Source organism: Haliaeetus albicilla, chromosome 11 (genome assembly GCF_947461875.1).
Source record: "Haliaeetus albicilla chromosome 11, bHalAlb1.1, whole genome shotgun sequence".
Taxonomy (NCBI): Eukaryota; Metazoa; Chordata; class Aves; order Accipitriformes; family Accipitridae; genus Haliaeetus; species Haliaeetus albicilla.
This window is the reverse complement of record NC_091493.1, coordinates 27,868,149-27,894,062: the sequence shown is the minus strand read 5'-3', so window position 1 is coordinate 27,894,062 and position 25,914 is coordinate 27,868,149. Positions and strand designations below refer to the sequence as shown.

The 25,914-nt window shown below is 40.3% G+C and overlaps 1 protein-coding gene across 7 annotated transcripts in view; it reads left to right on the top strand.

The window, feature by feature from the left end:
- Nucleotides 1-25,914, top strand: part of STN1 (STN1 subunit of CST complex) — a 49,335-nt gene that overhangs the window by 20,825 nt on the left and 2,596 nt on the right. For 6 of the 7 annotated variants that reach the window (XM_069796911.1, XM_069796915.1, XM_069796917.1 and 3 more), the window contains 8 exons: nucleotides 2,890-2,985; nucleotides 8,159-8,230; nucleotides 10,000-10,161; nucleotides 11,439-11,550; nucleotides 12,319-12,481; nucleotides 19,441-19,563; nucleotides 20,161-20,233; nucleotides 24,140-25,680. In XM_069796911.1, coding sequence (XP_069653012.1) covers nucleotides 2,890-2,985; nucleotides 8,159-8,230; nucleotides 10,000-10,161; nucleotides 11,439-11,550; nucleotides 12,319-12,481; nucleotides 19,441-19,563; nucleotides 20,161-20,233; nucleotides 24,140-24,297 — 959 coding nt within the window. In that variant the 3' untranslated portion in view covers nucleotides 24,298-25,680. Of the gene's footprint in view, nucleotides 1-2,889; nucleotides 2,986-8,158; nucleotides 8,231-9,999; nucleotides 10,162-11,438; nucleotides 11,551-12,318; nucleotides 12,482-19,440; nucleotides 19,564-20,160; nucleotides 20,234-24,139; nucleotides 25,681-25,914 lie in introns of those variants that run through there. The other variant, XR_011326889.1, reaches the window with a different exon arrangement.

Genomic DNA, 25,914 nt, shown 5'->3' with positions numbered 1-25,914 from the left:
ATCATTTTCTAAACAAAACTTTAAAGAATAAAATGAAGTTTCATAGAACAAACATCCTGAATTTTGTTTATTCTCCTGGTGCTGTGTATATAGCAAACCAGACATCTTTCAGTGTACCTTATTTATTGGCCACAAATGACACAACAGAAACATGAAAAAACTTAGGGGAAGGAAGGAGGTAGGTGTTTGCTGTCAATTTTTCCTGCCTTTAATGGGTTTGTTAAAGACCAGCTGAAGCTAAATATATGGTTGGCTATAAATCAGTCATTAAGTAATGGTAATTAAGAATGAATGAGTGCAAAACAAAGACTTGTGACTAGGAGGAATGGAAAGAAATACAGACTGAATGTCAGGAAAAACATCCTTAGAATGACATCTGCTAAACAGTGGAGCAGCCTTCCCAGGAAAAAGGTGGGATGCCTTTCACTGGGATTGTTTATATCCTGACTGTACAGATTGCCAGGAATTTACTGTACAGAACAGTCTTGCATTGGCCCTGAGGAAATGGACTGAATGACCTAATAAGTTTTTTTTTCTTTCCATTTTTAAGCATTAGGATTTGATACCACAATGACTAATCCCTTAAAACAACACAGAGGAAAACAGTAAACCTGGCCAATTACTCTCCTGCTATAAATGATGACAAGAAGGGTGGAAAACCTCCCAGATAAAAACAGCAATTGTGTTGTCTTAGAGGCCTTGAAAAGAGAGTGGGTGTCAAACTCAATTGTAACACATAGTCACATCATGGAAATGAGCTTGTCTTAGAGTTATCATGCACCACTGCAATGTGGCAGCTTATCAACAAGCGAGGGAAGCTACAAATAGCATAAAGGGAGGTAATAATAATTAAAGCAATGGCAAACAGCTCAGTGCTCAGTGATGCTGGTAAAGACATGACCAGAACTTGCCCTAGAGAGCTCTGTTATCTATAGCCCCCTAATACTGCTGCTATCGCTTCCTGTTGTGGTAACAGCATATTAATGTATGTATTACTTACTGGGTTACTAGGAGCTTGACTGAATGTGCTTGTACATAGCTTCAAATGTTTAGTATATTTTTATTGCTACCAATATGAACATGATTTGAACAAATAAACTGGCAGGAGAAACAATTTGCACCTTGAAGTTGTCAAGTTCAACAACTTTTAATAGTGTAAATATAATTTCGTCTTTCAAAAGAATTTAGGTAGTTTCTCAGAGAGTAAGAGTGGAGTTCTATGTGAGTTTATGGGGATGGAGAGAACCAGTTTTATCTCGTGTCTGTCATTTGCCAAAACTGAGCTTACTAACTGGGACATGAACATAATAACATGTTGCTTGTTTGCAGTCAAGAGCTTGGAGTCTCTGCTCCACAGGTTTACCCTGAAGCTGACCCAGTCTTTCTTTTATAGAGATTTTGTAAGGTTTAGTGAATAATTATATACACCAGGAGCATCTCCATTGAGGGTTTCTGTAGCAGTGTTTACTGGTGTCCTGGTAAGTGGAATGAGAGAAAAGTGGACAGACCTGCTAAATATTCTCTACACCAGACCTGACCAGTGACTGCACGATTAGTATAGCCAGCTCTAAGATAACAGCAATAGATGTATCCTCAAAACATTGGGGTGGGTTTTTATGAGCAAAACTTCTGTTTGAGCTGCTTGACTGATCACCTGTGATTTCTTCTGAAACTTTGGGGGTTTTGTCTTTCTTATATGAAGAAAGTTAATTCCGGGCTCATTTAAGGCTGCCAGCTATGTAGGATGAGTTATTTTTGGATTTTGGTTTTGATTTTTTTAATACAGAACATTTTTCTGACTCTCTTGCTGCAGTGTTTCCCTTTGTAAGAATAAGACTTGCCACAGCGTATGGAGCCAAATGTTCCCTTCTGAGTCCTTTGAGTTATCTTTATTTTAGAAGACAGTTATTGAACATCCCAGATGGCATATTTCAGTAAAGCAGTGGTATTTGAAAACTGAAGAAAACACATTGACTGAAAATTAGCCAGACCAGGATATATCTGGAGTTTATTGCCCTATTATCCTCCTGCTAGTGGACTGTGAAGCTTCAGTGTATAATGTTTACACCAATGTTTGTTAATAACATTTGTCACTCTCTTTGAAGGAGATTACAGCTTGCGGCAACCTCAGTGTTGCCAAAGTCCACTGGGCTCTGATACCTCACTGTTTCCTGGACGTGTTTTTACGTGTTATTCAAGTCATCATTACAGATGCACAAAAATAGGTTTGAGGGGATGTTTTTAGAACGTGTTATTTCAGAAACTGAAATTCAGGATGCTGTCCATGATGACTGCATAGTGTACACTGCAAGCTAAGAGGGTTGTTTCTCTCCTCCCTCCCCCCATGGCTCCTGTTCTTTTAGAAATGAAAGACAGAATTATGTTAGTTTTCCTTCTGGAGGCTCTGCCTTAATCAGGAACAGCTGCATTGTGAGAAACTCAAACTGCTTCCATTGTGTTCTATTATTTATTCTGAAGCCTGATGAAGATGTAAAAAAAAAAAACCAAAACCAAAAAGCCCAAACCACAAAACAAAACCAAAATGAAACATCAAAACAAACAAACAAAAAAAAACAACTAAAAAAAACCCTAATACCTGCAGCAAACAATCTGTTTTTCAGATCCAAATGTGCAAGAAAACAAGAGGTTAATAAAGTTCTGATGCTCTGCAAAAACAAGCTTTTGGTATCCTAAGTACATCTGATACTTCTTCCTGCTAGTGTTCCCAGTCCTCACAGATCCAGGGGATTTTTCACATGACTAGGCATTGTATAATTTAAGATATATTAAAAACATAAGAAAGTATGGGTTTTGTACTGGTAAATGTAGCTATGTAGGGTAGGATGTTGAAATAAATAGTTACACTTACCAAGAATGTTCTGTGTCTAGGTATATTCTTTTATAACGGACATCCAGTAAGACAGGTGGATGTTTTCGGGATAGTGGTTCAAATGAAAGAGCGAGATGCCTTTTATAATTACGGAGGTAAGAAAAGTTTCTTTCTTTCTTCTTGCACTTAATCAGCCTTGTAATCTTAGTTACCGTTGGAACTTAAAGGTTGCCTTATTTGATTATTGTCTGTTCTTGAAACAACTGTGTCTTATCCTAATATAATGTATATATGTAGCTCAGATTACTTAGCAAACTTAGGGAAGCTACCGTTTATCTCCACTTCAAAAGCAGAGAAATGAATTGTTAAAACAGAGTCACTGATTTGTTTGGGGTCATCTAGCAAATCTTAATATTGGTTATTGCTTTGCCACTGGACTCCCCCATCTTCCTTTCATACATGTATGCAATTCCTTTGGTCAGCTATAAATGGATTTAACAGTGCCTGCAAATGGGAAGTCACTTCTTCCTTTTTTGAACCTTAGAAATCCCTTCTGACTTTTTGTATGTTTTGTTGTATCTTGGAGCCAGCTTTTAATAGCAGTCAGGATCTTGTTTATATTTAGATGCGTAAGAGCCTTAGCAAGTCTAACTCCAGCATCATAGTACCAGTCCTTGCCAGCACCAGCTAGGAGTTGTCTCCTCCCTTTTGCTTTTCTCAATATTCAGACTATTAACATGGAAACATCTGATTGTCATTTTGTTTAGCTGACTTTTTCATCTGGAGAAAAAGCAGAGTGGAGTAGTGGTGATGTGGCAAGTTTCTAAAGGGGGGGGGGGGGGGGGAGGTCATCGCACAGTAGGAAGGGGGAGCCAAATGCATAGATCCTATCGAGGCACTTGAAGGACTCCTGTCCAGTGTCTTCCTCTGCCATGGGTTTCCATCTGATGGAGGTAAGTTGCAAAGGGTGTCTTCTTACCCAATTCCCTTACTTATAAAATTGAGTCAGCAGCAATTCCCTGACTCACAAGTGTATTGTGAAGATACAGTTGACAACTTAACCAGGTCCCAGCTTCCACAACACCTGCAGTTGCGTCATACTGCTGCAGAGTAGCATTACCTGCTAGTGCATATAGCATACCCCACACTGGGTGTGGCTGCTCATAGTTGACTCTGTGCTCTATAGAAATGTCCCTGCAAGTTTCTTAAGGTGGATATTTTCTAGATTTTTTTTTTTTAAGTCTAATTTCTGGATGTTTGTTATTACCCTGCCATGATGCTAAATAATGAGTTAACAGTAAATATTTTGAAGCATAAGTTTCTCTGGCACTTGAAGTAGCACAGGCTAAACAAGTACCTAGGTTAAGAGGTGGAGATGTAATTGATGAAGTGTTGAAACATAAATTGAACGTCAGCTATTATTCTTTTATTGCACTAGTATGCAAATGCAGTTATCACTTCATGAGAACCGAGGAAGACAGAGTCAAAATGACCAAGGCAAAACCAATTCTATGGGCGAGGGTTTCCCACGCTGCTGTCAGCATTAGTTTGGACGTAAACTCATTGGAAATGTTTGATTGGGGCAGAAAATGGAGGAATAGAAATAAAAAGAAACGGCAGAGTACTGGAATTAAGGCCTTAGTGTTAGATCAGCCGACCTTTAAGTACAGCTCTCGGTGAGCCTGGCTTCCTGCTGTCCTTTCACATCCAACTCCACTCTTTGTTCCAGCAGTTCCTGGTTTGAGCTTTCAGGCTACCTGCCAGGGTGCCCCTCCCCAGCCTGCCCTCCCTTTCAGGCAGGCTGACTCTGCCAGTGTAAATTTGTAACTTCTTAGACAGTTTCCTGCTTGTAAGTTCTTGCATCTCTCACTTCAGCAGACTCTGGTTGGTGAGTCACAGAGCAGGCATTGCATCAGTTGGAGTGCCGCACGCTGCTCAGTACTTGCTCACTTGCCATCTGCTTAAAAGGGATTTACAAAGCAATTCCCCCTTTGTACTTTTTCTCTGATAGAGAACTGAAATGGCTTTGTGTCACTGCCACTATCTCCTCCCCTCATTTCCTATCTGTCTACTTCAGAATACACACAACTCATTTTAAGAGAATCTTAGGTCCTCTCTGTGCTGAAAAACATGCAGCCAGAACTGGTGACAAAATCATAATTGTAAAAGAGAGTGAATTGGCTCTTTCCTGGCTTAAAAAAAAAACAAACAACAAACCATGCTGTGTAAAACTTGATTTTGACATTTTGATTTGATTGTTTATTGCTATTGTTATGATCAATTAGGAGAAGGATATGTAATTAAAGTGGACCTTTGAACAAGCTCATGTTTTAGTAAATGCACCTTTCTGGCCTCTTTTTTTTTCCTTTCCTTTTTAACAAAACCAAACATCACATGTGGTTTTCCATATACTCCAGAACTGATTTGAAAGGCTGAAAGGCCCTTGCCTTAGAAACAAACGAAAAAAAATCTCACCAGGATCTCAGTAGGCTCACACAGGCCATACAAGAACCATACCCTTTTTGTTATGAAGAAATAAAAATGAACACAATTATGTCATTTACCAGGTAGCTTTGAGAGTGCTATCCCTCAAATAGTTAATGTAAGAGTAAAAAAAAACAAACAACAAACAACCAAACAAAATAAAAAATAAAACCCCCAAAAACAAACCCACCAAAAAAGCAAACAAAATTTTAAACCCAAGGAGATGGGAAGGGCGGCACACGGAGCACAGAAAGTTTTCAAAAGCTTGTAGACCCCTTGAGTGCAATTAAAATAGTTTAAAACATTCTCCTGTCTAATTAGAATACAATTGCAAGAGTTCTCATTCATCTGTGCTTCAGGAGTTATTTGTCTTTTTGCTCAAAGCTTTTATTTGTGAACTGCGAAAACTTTGTTTCAGAGCCTTGCTCTGCTACCAGACTCCCTGTGTGGTTAAGAACAGGTCAATGTCTCCAGGACTCCATTTTCAGCCATTACATTGGTGAGGAGGAGTCTGGCCTCCTAATCCTTCAGTCTTGTTTGTTTTATTTCTAAACCCTTCTTAGGACGAATATCGCAGCTGGTGCAACCACCAGTTGCAAGCTGGAACATCTGGAAGCTGCAGTAATGTAATAGTGAAACGTCATCTGCTCTGTTTCTTATTGCCATTGCTGGCTTGCATGAATGGCTTGGCATGGTATATGGGGGCTCTGACCCCTAAAATAGTTGCTTTTTGTCAATACCAAGGAGAGGAAATCCTACCAGCTAGGTCATTATCTATGCTCTGGTACAAAATTAAAGCTACTGAAATAGTTGCAGACGTAGCAGCTCAAAACAGGGATAGCAATGAGATGAGCATACTTTTGTGATGGAATTTGGAATTACCTGCATCTTATAAATGCTGTATGTTTGTGTTATGGTTTAGCCCCAGACAGCAACTAAGCACCACACAGCCACTCTCTCACTTCCCCCCACCCCCAGTGGGATGGGGGAGAGAATTGGCGGGGGGGGAGGTAAATCTCATGGGTTGAGATAAGAACAGTTTAATAGGACAGAAAGGAAGAAAATAGTAATAATGATAATAATAATAAAATGATAATAATAAAATAATTGGAATATACAAAACAAGTGATGCACAGTCCAATTTCTCACTACTAGCTGACCGATGCCCAGTTAGTTCCCAAGCCGTGATCTGCGCCCGCGCCCCCCCGCCCGGCCAGCTCTCCCCAGTTTATATACTGGGCATGATGTCACATGGTATGGAATATCCCTTTGGCCAGTTTGGGTCAGCTGTCCTGGCTGTGTCCCCTCCCCACTTCTTGTGCCCCTCCAGCCTTCTTGCTGGCTGGGCATGAGAAGCTGAAAAATTCTTGACTTAGTATAAACACTACTTAACACATGGATATTTTCAGTTGTTGCTATCAGCATTATTCTCATACTAAATCCAAAACATAACACTATACCAGCTACTAGAAAGAAAATTAACTCTATTCCAGCCAGAACCAGGACAGTTTGTTATTGGGAATGTGCAGCTAAGCTACTTGGAAACAGGAAGGCAAGACAATGATTTGAAATTGGACCCCCCAAATAGGGAGATTGTTTCAAAACATGTGAGACAATGCAAAGGCATTTTGCTTTGGTGCTATGGTTCCCAGAGGAAACAACTGCAGGTACCAATCAGCACTTTCCTGGTAAACATTGCTGGTGCTTACGTAGTCGTGGATATGGTTTAAGGACCAGATGGAAATTGCAGATTCCAATTTGTGAAGAGTGGAAGCTCAATCTTGGAGATGGTTACATTCAAGGAACAAGGTGCTTGGAGCGTTAGCTGGACATGAAAAGTGATCCTTGCTGTCGTCTGACAGATGTTCAGTGCCTTTTTATTTAGAGAGTGTTTGATGGATATGCCATCTATATACAGTCTCTTTATCTGTAGAACAATTGATTCTTCTTTTTTAGTTTTCTTTGGGTTTTGTCTTTTTCTGCTGTCCTTGACAACGCAGTGCCTGGGGCAGAAATCGCAAAACTTATTGTGACTGGGTACTAGCAAAACAGGAAAAGCTAGATAGCTCCCCTGCTCAGGAGAAGGTGTTAAGCTTTTTTGGCAAGGGAAGTGGCTTGCATGCCACCAGTACATATACTTTAAGTTGGGAACTCCTGGCCTAGAGCAGAACCACAAGCATGTGCTGTCCTCTGTCCTTCCTATACTATATTATACTATACTATATACTTCCTATACTATACTGTCCTTCCTGTACCTATACTAAGGCTATAGGGAGCTGCCTTTCTGCTTTCTGGAACATCTTGTATGGGAAAGGACAGCAGACTTTGTGCACAATATTAGTGTGGAAACCAATGCAGCTGGAAGTAGCAGCACTCCTAGTCTATTCACATGACTGTACCCCCCAATGTTGAAGTGCTATTTTCTCACTGTTACGGTAATGCTTCTGTGTTTGGTGCCTACTTCCCTGTTTTAATTTGTCTGGCTTCAGCTTTCAACACTGATTCTTCTTCTGACCTTGTTAATGAGATTAAAACCTTTTAGCATCCAATACATGTACTGAAGCCTCATAATTTAAATTAGTGCTTGATCTTTTTTTGAGAATATACCTGACGCTTTGCTGGCCATGTACATAAGCATGGTATCTCGTGCTGAGCTCCTTCCATCACTGAAACGACTGTGGAGATTATTTCAGATGTATAAGTAGGGGTTGAGCATCCACTTTCCCTTTCAGACTGGTGGGAATGAGATATCCTTGGCAGTCATCTCCCTACATACCCGTGTATCTTCACTTCTTGGAACTACCTGCTTTCTTACTCTGTAATTCTTGCAATATTTTTTTACAGTGGATGATAGTACTGGAGTTATAAATTGTGTCTGCTGGAAAAATCCCATGATAGCAGAAACATCTTTATCAGGTAATTTATCAAATAAATAATTCCTCTTTTGACTGTACATTTTTGCTCATGTCTGTCTTACGTAATTTAGTAGATGATCCAACTTGCAGAGCAGTAAATTCAACTCTCTCTAATTTTAAACCATCACATCCTACAGCCTGGGCCATTTGGGGAGTTTCATATTACTTTTTGTGTTGTGTCCAATGGTGATGCCAATAAAACCACTACCATTATGCCCTGTCACACCTTTTCCACATCTGAGTAATATGGCATTTCAATTCTATGCTGTGACATTGTTCAAAGAATCTTCCTCTTGTGGTTCTTTTTGTGACTTCATCGAGTGAGGAACTAGGCTGGAAATCTGCCACATGCCACAACTTCTGTTTCCAAAGTCAATCCATTGACCAGCAACCTGGTATACATTCCCCACCGTTGTGATACAGTGGTTTCAGGATTCATCTTCTCTTCTTTGTTTGCATTCATATTCTCCTCCTGCTTATGCATATATTGTCAGTGATGAACTTGGAAGTAGCTTAAAACACAGTGGGAAGATGGCAGCAGTCTTTTACAATTTGGGAAAGTTCTAAATGGGCATTTGAAATTAATCTATTATTGCAGAACTCACTATTGTCTGGTTTTCTCTTCTTTTTCTCCCACCATTTCTCATAGATCAAATATGGAATACTTTCTGGTTTGGACCTTCTTGAAAGCTCATGTAGTAGGTTGACAACCCTGATATGGATCTGATCAAATCCTACTGAAATAAATGTTACTAGTGTCATCTGCGAGTGCTAGGGTTACATACGCACAGAATGGGGAAATGAAGACTTGATGTAAAAGTTAAAAACTGATGTCTGTGGAACAAGCCCATTTATACAGACAGATAATTCAAACTTACTTAAATTTAACAATGATATGACAAGAGGTATAAACAATCCCAACTGGAATCTAGAAGACAGTTTTCACTTTTAGACAGGTGATGTTGTGGCACAGCTTTCCAAAAAAAATAGTGGGGACCCACAGTCAAAGCAGTTTTTTATGAGGAACTTAAATTCATTAAAGGTATTGCATAAAATACTGCTTGAAATAGAATGAGGACACAGAATGCCCATTTCAGCCTTGTGTTCTTATTTTACGTGTACATCAGTAGTGCTTGAATGGACACTATGTTATTAATGGAAATTAATTAATTTGTACCTGCTAAAGAAGACAGCTCCTAGGGGTCACAGGAAACTTTCTTCCAGCCTTTTGTAATTGTGATTAGGGGTACTTGGATCATTAATCAGGTTTTAAGTTATGAAGTATTTATTCTTCTGCAAAGGTGTGTTAGGTAAATGTGAAGTTCTGTCAAGTTGCATTCACCTCAGTGTAGACATCAAATTGCATCACATGAATACTTTGGCCCCACCTCAGATGACTTGTTCTTCTTTTATGTAAAAAAGCTCAGCTGACCTTTCTTTTCTCCTCATCCATCTTAGCAAGTCAAAATAAAAAAATGACAAAACCCATTTCAAATTAATGTTTCAATTTTGTAAGCCATCTATGACATTTTCAGTGGTAAATCAGTATGTCCTCCCTTTTACACTTTCCCTAGGTGAACTATTTAAATAAATATAATACTGTAAACTAACTTTGTCACCCAAAAGTTTTGCTAGCCAGGACACATGGTGCCTGGGACCTTACCCCTTTTTTAGCAGTATGATTCCTGTGATACTTAGGTGTTTGGGTGAATGCAAAAGGACAGTACTCTTGGCCTTAATGCCTGATCTCCTTTCTCTCACTTCTTACAGGTCATCCAAGCACACCCAGCAGTGTTACTGTGCTTGAACAGATGAAGAAACTCCAAGAAATGGTGAGCCAGAAAACCAAGCTGGAGATTGGGGATGTTGTCAGGGTCAGAGGTCACATCCGAACCTACAGGCAACAAAGAGAAATTCAGGCTTCATGTTTTTGTGAGTGTTATGGATCTGGGACATATGTAACTTAGTTGTCTGAATTTATGAGAAGATCTAAGCTGTATGTAATTCATTGCATAATTTCCACTTTATTTTCTGGCATCTCATTTTTCTGCATTTTCATATGTATGTCTTTATTTCAATTTTAGTAGGGTAAGGTTAGAAGACACTACTTAATGTGCGAGATTGGATTGCCTGTAAATGAGGCTTCCCTGGAAAATCTGTAAAAGATGACTAGCATGAATACAAGGGTACTATGCAGATACTGCAGTTGGGTATCTGTGAGAGTGACTTGCTCTTTAGTTTTTTTTGTGTTGACATAGAACAGCCAAAGCCCATGGGAAGGGAGTTGGTGACCTTTTATGTTGCACTTCATCAAGAGCATTAGCTGCTTTGGAGGAACGGTTGCTGTTTGTCATAGCCTGTATAATCTTTCTGTGGGCAGACAGCAGCATATGGGCACATTGTACCACTGAAGCCCAGGTTCTCCTAAACTCTCTGGCTCTGCAGAATGACTGAGAAGTGCTCCTCATCTTCAGTCACTGGAGCACAGACCTGCATGCAGGTGCTGCCCCTGTATCCGACAGCTCTTTGGGCAGCAGGGTTCTGCAGCCCACTGTTTACACCCCAGGAGCTTCCAGTTACATAACTCGTCTCCGCAGTGTCTGTGCTATTGTGTAAGAGTTGGTTTTCCCCAGTGAAATCTTTCAGAGACAATACTGAAATGATTCCTTTGGTGGGGGGAAGCCTGTCTTTTAAAAACCCTGTGTAGCGCTGATAAAAAGTCTAGATTTTTCAGCTCTAGCTAAATCTGAGAGGGAATTCAACCCTCCTTTCCAGACAGAAGATTTATAAATATATAACCCATTCAAGGGCTAGTAATAATACCATTGTTTCATTAAAGGAGAGCGACACGATTCAAATAGCCTCTAAATTGCTTTCACTTTGGCCCAAATAAAGCTCCTTACTATGTGTTAACTTCATCTAATAGATAAAGACTGCTGGAAGGTAAAATAGAGACGATAAATTCCAGTTAAATAAGTTGTCAGACAAAAGCATAATCTGCAGTGCACCACAACAGGTCATTTACCTCCTTGTAAACTGTAAAAGCAGGAGTGGCCTTGGTGGTTTTGTTTTTATAAAAACAACAGTGAACAAAATTTGCCAATTTAATACTGGCATGTGAAGCTCTGTTGTGCTGCCTCAGGTATGCTTGCTTAAAAGATTGGTATGGCAGCCCTGGCCAACTATGTGTGTTGTTTTTGCTGCTCCAGATAAAGTGGATGATCCTGTGTGTGATGTTCAGATTTCAAGAATGCTGGAGCTCCCCTGTCTCTATAGAGAAGTTTATGATAAACCTTTCCAAGGCCCTGAGGAGGGACAGAGGTAAATGCAGTACCCAGACTGGTCTTGGGGCAAAGTGTGGGATTTTATTGTCATTTATTTGTTATCATAATGACTGTGGAGAAAGATAGAACAGGGCCCCACTGTGATTTAGACTCTGCACAACCATACAGTAGCAGCCTGCTTTTCTCCCAAACAATTGATGATCTATTCAGATGAGATACCTGTCCATAATCTGAGAAAAGAAATACAGTGCTGAACCAAAGTGAATATTAGGAAGGTAGTAAAATACTGTGTACAGACCTCTTGCGTCTAGTAAAAAAAGCTGGTGTTTTGAGCAAGATTTGGGGGTGAGGTCAACACCTTAGATAGAGGAGTGTCCTTGCCTGATTTTGTTTTATGTGTAAGGATGAGGAGCTTCTCAATCAAAATACTCTCAACTTCTGCTGTCCTTGTCATCGTCAAATCACAAATACATAGCCTCAGTAAACTGAGTCAAACACCCATTCCTGTATTCAGTTTAAGGGTAGCTGGATGCTTGTTGGCAGGTCTGATGCATGTAGCATGGTTTCAGAGATTATAGATCTTAAAATTACAACATTGTTAGAGCAAATGGTTGAAGAGGAACAGTTGGATATTGCATATAAAAATGGTCTGTTTTAATTAAGGGTTTAAATTCAGATTCTTTAAGGACAGTAAAATACCTTTTGATCTTTGAAAACCAGTCTAGCAGGGTAACTTTAGGTAATTGTTCTAAAAATGTTAGTAGTATATTTCTTGCCTTTTGACATGTTCTATATATCCTTGCAGTGACTTGGAGGGTCAGAATTTCTCAATCAATATGCTGCATGAGAAAGTGAAAGGCTTTCTATTAGAAAACAAAATTCAGACCTTTTACCAACAGGAGTTGGAAACGATTGATACTCTAGTGCCGCTGGCTGGTGCGCATCTACCCAGTCACAGCTGTCAGGAGGTGAGTGAATGTAACTGTTTCAAGTTTTTAGTGGGAAGGAAATAATAACATGTACTTTTTTTAAGCATAAACAACCAGATAAGAGACTGTTGCCTTCAGAGGATTCAAAAACCACGAGTACTTTAGCTTTATGCATGAATTATTTACAGACCTTGAAGAAACCTTGTGAGTTGAGACATATGAAAGTGGACTGAAGAAAGCCGTATGAGAAAATTCTGTTGTTAAGGGTAATCTTGTATTAGGGCTGAGTAACCTTACAGTCTGCAACAGGCACTAACTTATCTAGATCTGTAAATAGTGGCAGAATCAGAAAAGGAGATCCCTTTAAGGTGCTGGAGCTGTTTGGGACAGATGGTTTGAGATCCTGAATTTGATCAGGAGAAGGGAGCATAAAGTCTTTGTCTTGTTTCTCATTTGAAGCTCAATATATTGATAAAGATGTAGCTTTCAAAAGGAGATTATAATGAGTGGATGAACAGTGCTCCCTGCTAAGTGTTTCTCTTGTTGGAAATCCCTAGTTGTGAAAGGCCACACTGAAAGGATCAGAAGGTGGGATTTAATTGAAATCAGTTTACGTGCAGTTGCGTGTAGCCAAAATGTTAAGAAACTTTCCAGTGAGATAGTGTGCTGTTGATCAACTGCAGAATGGGAAATAGAACAAAAAACATTTTGTAAAATGGCTTTATATTACTCTGTGATATTTGGATAAATTACAGACCAGATTCTCAAATGGTGCAAAGTGGTACATTTCTGCAAAAGTAACAGTTACGGCTTTTACCATGTTACCAAAGGCAACTGAAACTTAAACTAGAGTGTTGTGACTCACTTGTTTACTTTTTGGTTTTTTGTAGACAAATAAATCCATGGCAGTCATTTTCACTGCCTGATTCTGATATGCACTGTAAAGTTAAGTGCTATGTTATGTTAATGTCTGATGTTTGTTTAATTCTTAAAAAAAACCACAAAAAACAGTCCCTTGTAGATGATGTCAAATAATAATGCAAAGTGGCTCTATTCTTGTTGGCCTTGTTGAACCACTTCTGATAGCTGCTTCTTGATAGCTGTTTCTTTTCTTTTTATTAAAGGTATTTTTGTTGTTTGCTTTAAAGCAAGCATGGATATAAACAATAACAGGAGTTACTCTCATTTTTGACAGAAAAGTTTGATACTAGAATATCCAACATGGGACAGGGTATTTTATCTAAACTAGCTGGAACAGTATTAAAAGTTCCTAAACACTTTACATTCAAGGAAGTAGTGGTCATTGTGACTAATACTGGAAACTTGCATCTTTGAAGTTTCAGCATTTATAGAAAGATCAAGATGAAAACTTGCAAAGCCATTTAAAGTAGGAACTGGTGCAGAACATAGAAAAGCACGGAAAAAAAACATCCAAAAAACCCAAACCAACAAAAACAATGTAGCATCAGCATTGTTAACAGCCATGAGGAGCTATCATAATAACTAATAGTTGCTCCTGACCCTGATGCACAGGTGTGAGTGTATGTCCCAGGAATTTGGGCACACAGATGCTTATTTAGAAATTGCAGTTCTCCCTATTGCCCTTTGGTATTAATTCCTTGCAAACAGGGTTATATATGTTTGCGTAAGAAAGAACCTGCAGTTGTCAAGTGACCTGAATGCCTTAAGAGGAGCACCTAGTAATGCTCCAGAAACGCATTTTGTTGTTCCTCTGCTCTGTCGCTTGAAGGTGTCAGTTCTCATAATTGGCAAAGGATCAAGTACCCAGTTTGATCCACAAAAATAAGTGTAATAGATCTGATTTCTGTCCCTTTTCCTTTCTTTTTCCCTCTGTAGTCTTCTGTTTTGCATCTTCCTCAAACCAAAAGGAAAAAGGGTGCTGCTAATGTGGAACGATGTTATTTCATGCTTATTTGGCAAAGCAGGAGCTAGATGAGTGGACCAAACTAATTAGGCCACACCACAATATACACGCTTGTTCACTTCTTGCACTTTTCCTGACTGTGAAAGGATGAGTTATTTGGATGTATAACTTTAATTTTTTTTAACCTGATTCCAGTGTTCTAGAGCACAGTTGCCGTTAAGCTCTTCTTGCCTCTCTCTTCCTTTCCCTGTGATCCTAGGAGAAGTGGTGCACCCCTTTCATCTCTTTCCCAACTTTTAAAGTACTTGCACAGTGCTCATCATAGTGGGAGGGTATCTCCTCATGGAATATTTTCTCCAGGGAGGTGGTGAGCTGCTATGGAGTCACTGGCAGTGGAGAGGAGCAGGGGGTGAAGATGGAAGGAGGTAGCTGGGATAGCTTGATTGTAGGCAGCATGTCTCTGTTCCTTTTCAGCATTACTGTACCTGAGCCCTGTCCACATCCCATACATGTCCTACAATACCTAGTTCCAGTTCTAATGGTTCCCCAGCAGTGCAGTCTTCTGGCTTTCCAGATTAAATTTCCCTCTAGCAGATCCACATGGCAGAACTCAAATAATGTCCTCTGCTCAGACATATACTAGGGAACATTTAATTTTATAGTTTACAGAGGATGGGTAAGAGAATTGGAAGACATGGTGTTTTTAAAAATAATTAAAAATTAACAAATCTGTTACAATTTTTAAACCCAGTAGAACTTTATTTCACATAACTAGTGCCCCCTCTATCCCTAAGCTATAGCCTTTCCCTTATGCCTTAAAACAAATTACTTTTGTGACTGGAGGGGTGGGTACCACAAGGAAGACTACAAGCAAAACCAGAAAAAGTAATCTTGTGCTTAGAGAACCTAAGGAGCGTACTTGCTGGACTTAGGCAATTATGTTTGGCAAATGGACAAGCCTTTGGTTCCTTTTTTAAAGAAAACTACATGTGAACTTGATCCATCCAGTTTCTCAACTGGATTAAATACAACTTGCAACCAGCCAGTCTTGATTAACCATTTTTATGCACTTCTTCCATGCATTAGCTATAGTGTGTGCTATTTTAGTATTACCATTCCAGTCTGTGTATGTCACTAGCTTGGATACGTAACTTGGGTTGTGCTTTCCAGACTTTGCTGTTTGTACTTCTCTTGATTTGAATATTATCTCAAGGTCAGCAATGACAAGTAATTAAAGCAGGGAGTCTTACAGTGTTGTTCAAACTTACTGTATATACGCTGTACATTGTACTGTAGGTACATAGTGCATTATATGTAGGTAACATAGTGCATTATACATTCTTGATGCTATGTGTTTGTCTTCCTGCCTTTTGAGGAAGCTTCACTGCTACTTTAAATATGTATATTGCAAAGCTTATTATAGGACTTCAGGACTGACATGTCCAGAATCACTATTACTAAAATTGTCACCTGTCTGAGCCAAGGATTAAACATGGCATGAGAAATTGCAGAAGGCAATTCATGAGTAGAATCACGTGTGTGGTTATACCAGGAAACTTTAACACCATCAGGGTGTGTTGTGATTCATAATGAGCCAAAGGTTACATACTTTCAGTGTTTTGTACAGAGTGACTAATTCCTGTACCACTTCACTCTTTGACCTATTATTGATTGTACAGAGAGTTTGTCTTGTTTTAAAGATCTGAGAATAACTGGTTGCACAGCACCAGCCCACTAAGCTGTGTGAGACCCATCAGATGGACTATATTGATTAAAAATACCAATTTAGTTCTGGAGACATAGATGCTTCTGTTGGCTTTGCTACAAAGTCCTTGGCTGGTCATGAGAGGGAGGGTAGTGACAGTAAAATTCTTATTTAATATTTCTTATTCTCTCGCTGGGGCAGGGAGGAAACATGTTTTGCAAAAGCAATGAATGATTTTTGGATGCTCCTGTGTTTGGATGTACAGTTTCATTTATTTGAAATGGACCCAATTTGGGGAGATCCCCTGCTGTCAGAACTTCAGGGAACCTGAAATTGTGCACCCTGAAACAAAGGCATGCTGAAGGGAGGCACTTTGCAAAATGAGATGTGAGCATTGTGAGAGGTAAATTCAAAATCCAGATTCAAATCTTGCTAGTGCTTTGGATCAGCAGTTAAACTACTTGATATCTGCATTTCTCAGATAAAAAGTGTCATAAAAGTAAAAGGCTTATAAACTGTGACTCAGAAGGAACTACATTAACAGCTACAATACATCTTTATAACTGTTGAAATGCAATCATTTTTCAATCTCCTCCTGAAACAAAAGCAAGGATGTGAAATCACGTAGGAATTCATAGTCCTAGATTTCTTCTCTTTGTGTATAGCCCCATGTTCAGTCTCCTTTAGATTTTTGCTCAGTAGACTAAATCACAAGCTCTAGGTGTACATTGGCTGTGAGGGGGGATTCAAGTCCAGAGGAAATGAGGACCTGGTTTGGCATAAAAGAAAGTGATAAGGTATTGGGAAGAATTACTATTGACTTATGAATTTGCAGGATAAGATGCTGGAGATATTTGGGGTGGACCAAAAGAACAGATTACTTAACTTTAGATTGTGTTCACAAAAAAATTCCTCAGTTGTTGCTTTACTTGGAGGGATGGAGAGGAGGAAGCATATTCTAGAGCACACTAGGAAAAAAACCCAAACTTTTCCTGTCATTTCAGGATAATATTAAAGCCTCTGAAGAGGGCAGGAGCCCTCATATGTTCTTCAGGAGCAGCCCTTCTTCCATGGAGCCCTCTCCCTTGGACTCTCCAGCACGTATGAGAGGGTGCTGATATATAGCAGCTGCTTTCCTATTTTCTCGCTCCCAAGCCTGCCTCTCTGTCTTCACTCTGTCAATGCCTTGACTTGCATTCTTAGTGATTCTGTTTCAGTATCCATCCAGGCTGAGCTGTGTGTCAGTTCACACAGACTCTGTTTTTAATTATCTCCCTTTCTGACGGGATCTCAGTGTTGAGCCAAACTGAATAATTATCGTGCTTCTTTGGAGATATTTTTATCTTTTTTCCTTCCCAAACGTTTGCTTTCACATTAAAAATTGATCAGAGTCTTGAGGTGGTTGCTTTGCTAGCAGTTTCTTAGGTTCTTGAGGATTTATTACTGCATTTCAGTGAGAGGCAAAGTCTCTTCATTTTACATATGGCTATGAGAATGTGCATTTCCATGAGAAAATATTCATTCTTCACTTAACCCTTCCTGCTACATTTTATGTTTGTTCCTTCAGTTCATCAGAAAAGGGACTATGAGGAGAAACATGATAGTGGTATTAAGACTCTGACTGGAATGGTGTCCAGATGTACAGTCAAGTTTGTAATTAGAAGCAGTGTCTGTTGTTATCCAAACTGATATACATGTGGTGGATGGGGGACAGACAAACATTTGGGCACTGAAGTTCTTCAGTCTGGAACAGAAGGAGAAAACTGAACTAAGCCATTGTTCTATGTTAATTATCCTGAACTATTAGGCAATTATTTTTGACTGTTGATTTGAAAGGAAAAAGACGGTTAGCTGTTGTGAGACAGAGAAAGAGAGACATGTGATTATGACCTGTGGAAATATTGAGGATTAGCTGGAGGAAGGGGATGGAGAAACTTGTGATGCATGCTAATGCTAATATCCCTATTGCATCTCTGAACTATTCCCAGTCAGGCACATCAGCTTCCAGGCTTAGAAGCAGTTGGAGTTTCACTTGAGACTTGCAAACGGATTGAATAAATGTTTTGTGAAAAGATATTCTTCCATTGCTAATGTGGTGTCTGTTTCACATACTCCTGTGGATTCATTCTAGTGCATGGTGGTTGCCTGTTTCATTCCCAAGGCTTCTGTGAGTGCTTCTGCTGAGTGAAGTAGGATATGTGAAGTCTGATACTTTTGTTCAGAACAGGGTGGGAGCATTTACGGTGATAGTTGAAAAAATGGCTTGGCAAATATTGCTTTGGTTGCCCTGGTGTGGTTCTAGCTATCATGTGTTGGTTTGTGGGAAGCAGTTTAGCTCTGTTCTCAAAAAAAACCACAGGGAGCACAGTGTGTCCCAACAGATGAGGAAACCATTGGGGAATTGAACCAGTCTGTGTAGACAAGTGGGAGGCTGAAGGACATAGCAGGACAGATAGAGATGGAGAAGAGTAAGTCATGGTCTTGCTCTTATCTACCCATACTTTCTCCTCTCCACAACTTACTGTTTCCTTCCGCTTCCCTAGCTGTCATTCCACTGTCTTAGCTCAGCTCTACTTCCAAACAAACCCTGCTTTTCCCTGATTTTTCTTCTCCCTTTTCTTCCTTCCTACTCTGTTAGATGCATCCCAAACACAGAAACCTTTGTTCTAAATAACCTCCTCAGTTATGGACTTCCAGGCACATTGTTCTCCTTTCACAAGAGACTTGTTTCGCACCTGCCTTCAAAACTGAATCCTTTGTTCCCTTATCTCATATACCTGTCTTAATTTTTTGTATGCTCTTTATCCTTTCATTTCATTAGGCTGTGGAGAAACTCTTAAGAGCATGACCAGAACCTGTGTAAAAATTTGGAAACAAAGGGGACAAGAAACAAATACTGTTCTTGCCAGTTTCCTCCTTTTGCTTGTATTACTTCCTCAGTTTAAAATCAGGAGATGGGAATCTAATCCCCAGCACTTGGATTCCTCCTGAGTATCACCTTACAAAGCACTGATCTCCCTGTCTTCCTACCCTTATTACCAGGAAAACTCTGAACATGAGCAAAGCTTGATTAGCTAAACAGTCAAATGCTCTGTGAGCATCAAGTCTATTCCAAAAGGGACTTCTCAGTACATAATCAAATAGCTGCTAAATACAAAGAAGGCAGTTCGGAGATTGTGGTTCCTTAAGAATAGCACAAGCTTCTGGTGTTTGTTTGTTTTTTAAAGCTTAGGGATGTTGGTTAGTTCATACATAACAGATATGATTTGTGAATCACTAAATGAAGAAAAATGTGTAACAAAATCACCTGAAGTCCTCTTGCTCTTGAAAGCATATGGAGCTTTTGCTGGTAACTTTAGTTGAGCTGAGATTTCTCACCATCTGCTTCATTCCTTTCTTCCCATCCAGGTGAAGTCAAAAAGTGACGCCAGTTCCAGAAGGATTCACAGTGTTTTTAAGGAAGCAATAAGGATGCTACAAGAAAAAGGGCTGGTTTTCCAGAAACCTAGTAGCTCCAGGGACTTATACCATGTAAGGAACTGGGCTGTGGTTGCAAACAAGTTCAGGGGTATGTCTTTCATAGTCAGCAGAAACAGTAGAAATGTTTCAGAAAGAGAAGCTGGACATCCAAGTGCTGCCTGTTTACTCAAAAGTCTTATCTGCAGCTTACTTCACTGATGCTTTTACCTCTCTATCACTCAGTGAGTTGTTCTTTTCAGAACTCAGCACCAGACTTAGGCACTGCTGCTGTTCCAAGAGCAGTCTGTGTTCACTGTGTTGTCAAACTGTGCTGACACAGCTGAGCACACTGAAGCCTGGGACCTGGGACAGTTCTCTTTATTGCAGTGGGTTGAAACTTGGTGTTCTACTGAGTTGGTCACCCTCCTTTGGGTTGAATTCTGGCATATCAGGTTCTTCACCTAACTCTTGGATGCTGCTAATGGTACTAAAAATAATAACTGAAGATTTAACATTCATTATTAGTCTTGGAAGCAGTCTATAATGCAGACTGTAGTTATGACAGTGTTAGTTTAGAATACATCATGGCCTTGGATTGCTTTTCAACAGCCATGCCATCTACTGTGAAATAGACTGCTATAAATTGCCAGTTTCTTCTGTTTCCTCCAGGTGACTGACCATGATAAGGAGCTGCTTAAAGTGACCCTTGATGTGATTAAAGAAGACTGTCGAAAACCCAGGCGTAAGTAGCAGTGTGACCAGGGCTCTGATGAGCTGGTGCTCATATATCGATGACAGTATCTCCTCCTGCTGCTGGATTAGATATGCTTCTTGTCCTTAACCTTGAACTCAGAGCTGAGTTGCTGGTATAGCTAATCAGTATAGCTAAAAATGTGAGTGCAAGAGGAGCTTCCTGTGAGCATGGAGAGAGAAAGAGCAGGTGTGCCCAGCAGGAAGCAAACCTCTCAGATCTGAAATAAGCAGCCATTATCTTAGATCTATATCTTTTGAGAATACTTAGATTTTGGGAGGAGCCAAATGTAATGAAGTTAGGTCAGCACCTAGCAGCTGTTGCTTTGCTCTCTGGATAAGTAGCAAATCTTGCTAGTTCAGTTTCTACGGGGGAGTTGACATAAAAGTGACCGTACAGAAAGGTGAAATCCCTGCCTCCATTAAGTCAATAGTGAAACTTACTTAAGTCAGTAGGATATTCTCTATAGATTTTAAGCTCAAGTAGTGCTCAGGTGGTTGTTCTTTGCAGGTAGGGATGTCAGTCTAACAAAATCCACTTCTTTTCAGATAATGTACCTCATGTGGCTTCTGAGTTATCCCTGTCCCTCAAGCCTATTGTGTCTTATTGCCATAGTGATAGCTTGCTCATAGGACCTGGCATATGATGGTTATCCTGCAGTGAAAAAAGGCTAAGTGAAGTAGTATTATTTTTGAGTTTTCAGCTGGCTACCTTAAGCAGTGGTACAATTGTAGACAAGGTTTGTAGGTGGAGGTAGAAGTTCTGTATGTTTGTGGGATGGAGGGAGTAGATGTCACTGGGCATGCAGATGAAGATGGGGTCATTTACCTGAGGCTGTTGCGGTGCAACAAGTTAACATATCACATTGTATTTTTGTCTTTTATCCAATTAACAAATACAAACATCTTCTCTGTAAGAGTCAAATCATTCCTCTGCCCATTTTATACATCAGCTAGTTCTCCTGAGAACCCGTTTGTTTGGTGTTTTTTATAATTGTGCCACTGTAAGGCCAGAACCTGTATACAGCTGACACAGGGCACTGAGTGACTGCCTGGTGGTTAACTCCCCTCTTCTACTTTATCACACTGGTAAAGTACTCTCAGTGCTACAGGAGATGTTGCGAAGTTCTTTCTCTCAGTCAGGAGGTGTCAACAGCAGAGAGTAACTTGTAGATCAGTCACAGAAAAGACTGTGAAGAGTCCCGAGTCCTCAAAGCCATGTTTTCCACACTCAGCAGATTAAAAATAGCAACTGCTTTAGAGAGCCTCTTGTTCTCCTTGAAGCTTTCCACCTACTTAGTTTCCTGTTGTAAAGAGGACAATTTCCAGGTCAGTGTCTCTTTGCTAGTTTTCAGAAGGACCGTTTCAATGTCCTGGTCACTGGTAATAGAAGATTTTGAGAAGGAAAGCCAAGAAGCTTCCATCAAAACCAACGGGATACTGCGGCTATTTTTATTGTCACTGAATGATGCAAGAGCGCAGAGCTCAATGTGACTGTCGGACCCCCTCTGCTGGTGGAATGGCAGTCTTAGCCACCCGCTTGGCCTTGACTAGTGAGCAGGCTCGTAGTGAGATAGTAACACAGTAATACCTCAAGGGCTTTTGCTTGCTTGTTGCAAGAAATTCCCACCCATTTTCGTTCAAGAGTAATATTAATCTTCCATGACAGGAAGACTGATTTATGATAAACGAAGCTCTTCTCTCCAATGAGTTACTTCTCTGCCAGTTTTCAAGGCAATGCCTCACCCCATTGCTTTAGTTGTGACACATTCTCAGGCCCAACCCAGCTGGCTGGAACTATTGTACATATTAAAAAAGCCTCAGCATGCCTAGTCAGAGCTCCACAAACCCTGATCTGTAATATGCCTACATGACAGTCCTAGTTCTTGGCTCCAATTTTAATTCCAAACAGTCTGATCTTAAATGCCCTCATGTGAGGCCACTGTGGGTCTACCCAGAGACTTAAGATAGCCAGAAAATGATGACAGTACATTTTTACTCCAGACTGAACTGCAAAATGGTAGACTTAGTCCAGATTTGTTTCTTTTTTTTTTTTTCTTGACAAATTTGCTCAGGTTTTAGGTTTAGATGAGACTAATAGTAGAGATGGAAAAAACAGAACCACTTGAAGTTAAATTTAATATGTCAGAATGGACCCAGTGGGCAAATAGTGGTAGTTCTATAACTCTGTCCTCTCTGATATTGGTAGTCAGGCAAGACAGTTAATCACAGCCTGGCTTACCTCAGCTGATGGACAAAAGCTAGAACCCAGTATGTCAGTGGAAGAGGGACAGCATCACTCTGCTGCAAGGATTGTATTCCCTCAAAGCTGGGCCATAGACTAGGCATGTTTCTGGGTTACTTAATGATTGTACACACCTGCAGCTACACCAAAATGCTATTTTCTACCAGCATCTAGGAGGAAAGTATGTATTGTACTGTTGGGTAACACTTGAGTCACTAATCTAATTCACTGAGACTTAAGCTAAGTTACTGTAGATCAGGGATGGGCACTTTTACCGTCTTATGACAAACCTATGACTAATGCAAAATGCAGCTACCCACTTTGTTTGCAACAACAGTCACTATGACCAGGTAGAAGCATTGTTCTGTTCTCTGCACTTACCCATTCTAGGGTGGTGGACGCATTTTTGGCTACCAGCCCCAAACATCTTTTATCTGCTGGATCACTGACTTCTAAAGAAATATCTTTGCCTGATTCACAGCCTAACAGGAATTAGGCTGAACTGTGTATTTACCAGTGCTCAGTGTTGCCTCCTATCTACTAGTGACTTTTCTCAGCAGCTTCTAAGGCAGTTCTGGGGCTCAGCTGATTGTAGAGATTGGCAAAAATAAAAAACAAGGCAGCAACAACAAAATACAGGGACCTCCCTGGCCCATGGCAATTTCTCAGTACCTTTATCAAACTTACCTTACATCATGTATGCTGAGAGCTGAGGAGGAGGAAAGTTGTTTGTGCTGATGTGTCTCATTTATGCTAGTTTTCCATTGTTAGCCACGGAGGAGAAATAAATCTGTTGTGGAGTTCAGCACTTGGGGAGACTGGGAGCCTGCAGCACTGATGATTAGTGGGTTTACAGGGTCTGTTGGAGGAAACGCTGACTGGGACAGCTCTGCTTCAAATGACAGCTCCACCAGGCACGCAGTAGCAGTGTGCAATACTGCAGCCATTAAGGACCTTTGTCTCTGGCTTGCCGTCTAGGAAAGGGGATTATTTTTACATTTCTGTTCTCTTGTACATTTTCAGGGTTCATTTCTCTTAAAGGGAGATAAAATTTGATACTGAAGTTCTGTGACTTTCTACTCCCCTAACTGTCTGAGTAGTCTGAAGTGCGGGGATGGGATTGCATTGCTAGGTGAATGAAAGTTGCACTGTAGCAGTTTTTCCACAAGATGCCAGCATTGGGCCAGCAGTCACAGGTCCTGGCCACGGGCCTTCTGTTATACACGTTTTTGAAGTTGTGTATGAGCTAAAGGATTTTCGTTCGGTTTCTTCTGCAGTTGCAGAAACTGGATGGCTTGCATAGGTGGACAGTGGAGGTACCCTTAAGTTATTAACCTCATCATCAGGTTGTGCTGAATGAGCCCTGTATATTAGAGTCTGCAAGACTGCTTATCTTTCAACCTTATTACTAGTGTTACAGCCGTGACACTTCCCAGAAAAGTCAGTGGGAATAGTTGATAACTGGAGAACTGTAGGCACAGACTGGCTCTCTTCCCTCTGAATACATGCATCTCTGCTTTAGTACCTAGGGTATTCTTCCTCTCCAACAGCTGTGGGGTTTTTATAACTAATCTGGATTATAATAGTTAAAAAGAGACAGTTAGACTGAAGTCTTTCCTCCACGCCTGGCTACATTTTCCTTTTTTTCTGCAGATGCTGAAAAAGGCTGCCATTTCCTTCATGTCCTGAGTTGTGTTCGGCAGAGCTACAACCCCTCTCTGGCTGAAGTGGTGATGCACCGTGTCTTGGAACTGCTGGAGAGTAACAGTGATGTTGTCAGCACTATGGAAGGATATTATATGGCATTTTAAAGAGAGAAGATGATACATTTGTTCTGGTCCATTCAGGATAAAGGAGAGAAGAAGGAGAGATTGAGAGACCCTAAAAAGCTACTATTACCTGGTATGATCTAGATGGGGAAAAAGAGAGCATTCTGATTCTCCAAATGCTGTTTTTGTCCAGCTTCAGAGAAGTTGTCCAAACACTTGTTTTAATATTCTTGCTGACTTCCTTGCTATTCCTAGTGAAAGCTGTATCAAACTGATTCTGGACATCCTAATACAGCAGGGGAGTTGGAAAAGAAACTGGGTTCTTTCCCTGCAGTAAGATGTGACATGGCCATCCTCACATTTACATCCAGTGAGCCCGAAAGAAAAGTCACTGCTAAAGAGTGCTGTTTACAGCAGTGGTCACGTCAGGACGTGTTTTTCTGGCTTAAAGACTGATCTTGTGATCTTTCCATATGGTAATAGCTGTGGATCTTTCTTTTTATGTATACCTTGTAATAGCTAGAGAAAGCACATGCAAGAAACCACCAAAAGATTTAAGATTTGGTTGTTCTTCCTGGCAGTGTTGGTGTACCCATGTCTATAAATATGTATTCCTGAATGTGCACAGCTTTCCCACTATTAAAAGCAGTCCTCGCCTCTCTCTGAAAACAAAAATTCGGGAATGGGGTCCTGCATCCCTTCCCCATCCGGCAACCTTGCTCACTGCTTGTCAAGCATGTCTAGATTCCCCTGGCTACCGTGTGCACTACTGATGCATGTTGTTGTGGATTCTGTTCAGAATCCTCAAAATCAGCCACTGTTTTGCTGTTTATTTTTAAATTGCTTCCTACATCACAAATGGTAAACCATAAATCAGATGCTTTGGAAAAGAAAATATGAAAGCCAGCAAGACCCTCTGTAATCTTCATGCTCCCTGTTGCCTTTTATGTCTTCTATTCCTTGTCACCTTTGGGGAAAAATACTATCCATATCTGTGCTTGCAGAGGAACACAAGACATTGATGAAATAACATTGCCCTAAAGAAAGTTATTATGCAAGATGTTTGATCTGGAATAATCACAACTCCGTTACATGCCACAGTTCAAAGCCTGGAGCTGTTAAGTATTTACCCTTAGAGAGGGCTTGCTGCTGCAGGGCCTTGGCTGTTTAATTAATCTGTTTAATTAATGGTGGTGAGACCTTTAACTTGAAAAGAGTAGAAAGGATTGAACATATCCTTCCTGTTTCCTTTGCACCTTCCCTGTAACAGTTGAAATAGCAGACTCCCAGGAGGCAGAATGTAGTGGTAAAGCCCTATAAGGATTGACATAGCAGGGAAAAATAAACCATGTGCATGAGGAAAGCCAGTGAGTAGCCCCATGTGTGCCAGATCTCTGGTTTGTTGTTACATGGCTAAGAGAAAGGCATGACAAAATATTTGGCATTTGCATTCAGAGGCCTGTGGAAAACTCTGGCCTTAAAGAGATGGTGTGTTTGTCCATAGTGAAAAACTATGTATGAATCATTCTTTTGCTGTAAATTACCTACTTGCTGCAGGGGTCAATAGTTGGTTTCCCTGCAGACTGCCCTACTCCTAGTGTTGCTGTTCCGAGTTGGGTACCTTCTAGTCAGATCTTAGTATGGGCCTGAACAGATACG